The following is a 3,767-nucleotide window of genomic DNA, read 5'->3' as shown; positions in this document are numbered from 1 at the left end:
TTCCTGTTTGAGTGAAAGTGGATCCGTTGTGTGAAGTAGTTAAATTTCCTTTTCTTGCACTTGATTTCGGATTGGTTTTCCCGTCTGGTCCAAGTAGGAGAAATAAACCTACACTAGTGCACGTTGGTGTGCTATTCATTTTCCTGTACTTGATTTCAGATTGGTTTTCTTGCCTGGTCCAAGCAGGAGAAATAAACCTGCACCAGTGCACGTTGGTGTGCTATTCATTTTCCTGTACCTGATTTCGGATTGGTTTTCCCGCCTAGTCCAAGCAGGAGAAATAAACCTGCACCAGTGCACGTTGGTGTGCTATTCCTTTTCTACAGTTCTGTTTGGTTGGTTTTCCCTGCCTGGTCCAATCAGGAGAAATGAACTTGCACAAGTGCACATTGGTGTGACGCAACAAGCCTTTCTAGTTTACTCCCTGCAAATTTCTTGCTTTCATTAAACACTTTGTGACATGATAAATTATATGGATTGTTTATTTATTTCTGTGCTCTGTCAAAATCAGAAACATTCATTTTTATGTGTGCAATTTGATTTAACAGTATAATAACACTTGCAGTAACTAAGCACTTATTTTGGTTTCAAGAACGGGGTTTTTGGCTGCGGCTCTGGCGATTTGAAACTCCCGCACGCGCCAGCTTTCGCCCCACAGGCCCTGCCTGGCTGGGCTCTGCTCCTCGCCTCCTCCTGTGTCCCGTTCCTCTCACGGGCACCTGCCTTCGGGGCCCCCCTCCTCCTTTCCGCTTTGCTTCCTCATTGATCTAGCGGGCCTGCAATGGCAGGCCCCGCCCCTCCTCCCCCAGTCTCTGAGAGCCAAGAAGAAATTTTCGCCTCTCTTGTTTCTGAACCTTCAGATGAAAGACCTCGTCCCTCAGTAACAAAGTTTATAAAAAAATTGGATGAAATCCCTGAGGTCAATCTTCCTCCTGCCCTGCCAAGGAAATCTGCAATAGCACTGGCAGAAAGAGGCCTTGTAGGCCAATTCACTGGGCTCTGGCCCTCCCTAAGATCAGTCCAAAAATGGGTCGAGCGCAACTGGAGTGCAATGATCCAAGGAAAGATCGCCATCAGATTCTGCGGACGTGGATATTACACATTTCTCTTTGAATCGAAAGAAGACAAGAACCTCATCTTCCGCAATGGACCTTATTTCATGGATACAATAGGTCTTTATTTGAACAGATGGACCCCAGACTTCGACCCGGAAATGGATATTCCAAACGCGGTCCCAGTTTGGGTCCGACTCCCCCACCTGCCTCTTCACTGCTGGGGGGACGAATCAGTAAAAGCAATAGGAAATGCAGTCGGAAAATACATCGACAGATCTGAACCAAGGGAGAACATGCATGCATGCACAAGGATCTGCGTGGAAGTAGACCTAGGGAAAGGCCTGCCAGAAGCTATAAAGATAAAGGTGGACCAATGGATGCACATACAGCAGCTGGACTACGAGCAGCTCCCCTTCAAATGCAAGGTATGTCACGAGTATGGCCATTTTGCAAATAGATGCAGTAAGTTAAAAGCTAATGAAGTAGAGAATATTGAGGAAAATGCTGAGGGTTCATGGGAACATGTCAAAAGAAAAAAGCCTTCTCCCACACAGGGAAACACTCACAAACCCCCCCCGGAATCTAGCCTTCCCCCCCGCCCCCCCATCAAGCTCAACTTTCCCCTCTTCCTCCAATCCTTTCGAATCTTTGTCTGCCGAAGAACCTTCTTCTCCCCCCCCCTCCCCACGGGCAGTCTCTCCCCGCTCGAATCCTCCCCCTTCCCCCCCTCCCACCATCGAAAGAATTCTCACTATAAACAAAGAAAAAGAAGCCAATCAGCCCACCGACCCCCCGAGGAAAGTTGGCTGAAAGACAAACAAGGAACTCAGAGATGAAACAGCTGCAAAGGAGATGGCAACGGGAACACAGCAACCTATGGACTCATACTTAGGCAAGCTAAAAGGGAGTGGAGAAAAGGTAAAGGAGAAGTCTGGATCCCACCCAACAAATAGTAAATAATGATCTTGGTCTCTTGGAATTGCAGGGGGATGGGCTCTTCCTTAAAGCTGAAAGCAATAAAGGATTTGTTAAATCAGGAACACCCAGACCTTCTCCTTATCCAGGAGACCAAAATCACTGAACAGGACTTTCATCATCAAATACAGCACTTCAAAAACTTTACAGGTCTATCAATAGGCTCAGACGGAGCATCAGGAGGGATAGGAACATTATGGAACAAGAATAACTGGGAAATTATCAACTCACATCTCTGCACTTGGTGGATAAGAACTGATATGAAAAACAAAGGCACCCAGGAAGTCTTCCACATCTACAACATATATGCTCCAAATCATTACAGGGATAAAGTCATCTGCTGGAATACCATAGATGTAGATCTCCTTTCTATTCAAAACAGTAGAATAATTATCGGAGGTGACATGAATGTTATAAGAAATGTGCAAGAAAAATTTGGGGGAAATTTTCATGCAGACACCTCTCGGGATAAGCTAGAATCCATTATTCAGTCATACAATCTGCTCGACACTCCTCTGTCAAACGACAAATATACATGGAGCAATAAAAGATCTGGCTCTCACAACATTAAGGAGAGACTGGACAGGTTTTTAATACAGGAAGGAATAGCAGAGAACTATCAGTCCATTAAGAGTTACTTAATTCATGCCTCAGCATCGGACCACAAGCCAGTGATCCTCAACTTGGTCAAAGACAGAAACCTGGGGCCACTCCCCTTCAAATACAACAAAACTTGGGATCTTCAAGAAGATTTTCGTGCCCTCATACAAAATCAGTGGGATAAGGAAGTAATCGAATCGCCTCACTTTGTCTGGGAAACAAAACTAAAACACCTTCGTGTTGCCATCAAGCAGTGGGCAAAGGATGCGGCGATCGCTGAAAGGAAAAAAAAAACAAACTTGATCACAAAGATGGAGCGGTGGCATAAAGACAAAGAGTCCATTCAATACTCAGAAGAAGACTTAGAGCTGGAAAAAAATCTTTATAGGGAACTCTACCGACAAAATCGAGTAGAGGAGGAGGAACAAAGATTGAAATCTCGCTGTCTATGGCTGAAAGCCGGAGACAAGAACACCACTTTTTTCCACAATAACATTAAACTCAGGAGAGCTGGCAATCAAATTGATAAAATTGAGGTCGATGGGAAAGAGGTAAAGGACCAAGAAGAAATCAAAGATGCAGCCTACAATCACTTCAAGGCCCTCCTCTCTTCAGCACCTCAGCAAATGGATAGCATAGACTTTCTTAGTACAATAGAGTGTAAATTATCAGAGGAACATAACCAAGAGCTGGACCAAGACATCATTGAAGAGGAAATTCGCGCAGCAACATTCAGCATGTAGCAAGATAAGGCTCCGGGTCCGGATGGATACACAGTTGCCTTCTACCGACAACACTGGGATACAATCAAAAAAGATTTTGTCCGGATGATAAAGAATGTCTTCAGAAATCATAAGCTGGGAGAGAACACCAAATCTTCACACATTGCCCTGATCCCCAAGGAAGCAAACCCCCTCTCGTTTGACAGGTTTCGCCCCATTTCTTTATGCAATGTCTCTTATAAGATTATAACAAAAATCCTAGCAAATAGACTCAAAAAAGTCCTTCCTCTTTTAATATCCGAAAACCAAGGGGGCTTCGTTCCAAGCAGGCAAATAACAAATAATGTCATTCTAATACAAGAAGCCATCCACAGCAGTAACAATAGAGGGGAGCGAGGAATGATAATCAAACTTG

General features: G+C 44.5%; 1 protein-coding gene across 1 annotated transcript; it reads left to right on the top strand.

Annotated features, from left to right (window-relative positions):
• The first annotated feature begins 2,044 nt into the window (after positions 1 to 2,044).
• On the top strand, positions 2,045 to 3,373 carry LOC149140741 (uncharacterized). The gene has a single exon (XM_089451056.1). It carries the CDS (start codon positions 2,045 to 2,047, stop codon positions 3,371 to 3,373), a length of 1,329 nt encoding a protein of 442 aa, XP_089307182.1.
• The last annotated feature ends 394 nt before the right edge of the window (positions 3,374 to 3,767 follow it).

The sequence above is a fragment of the Pinus tabuliformis genome, chromosome X (assembly GCF_031772625.1).
Source record: "Pinus tabuliformis cultivar Carrire ecotype Pingquan chromosome X, CPIR1, whole genome shotgun sequence".
Lineage (NCBI taxonomy): Eukaryota > Viridiplantae > Streptophyta > Pinopsida > Pinales > Pinaceae > Pinus > Pinus tabuliformis.
The sequence above is the reverse complement of the archived record's forward strand: the minus strand, read 5'-3'. Positions and strand labels throughout refer to the sequence as shown.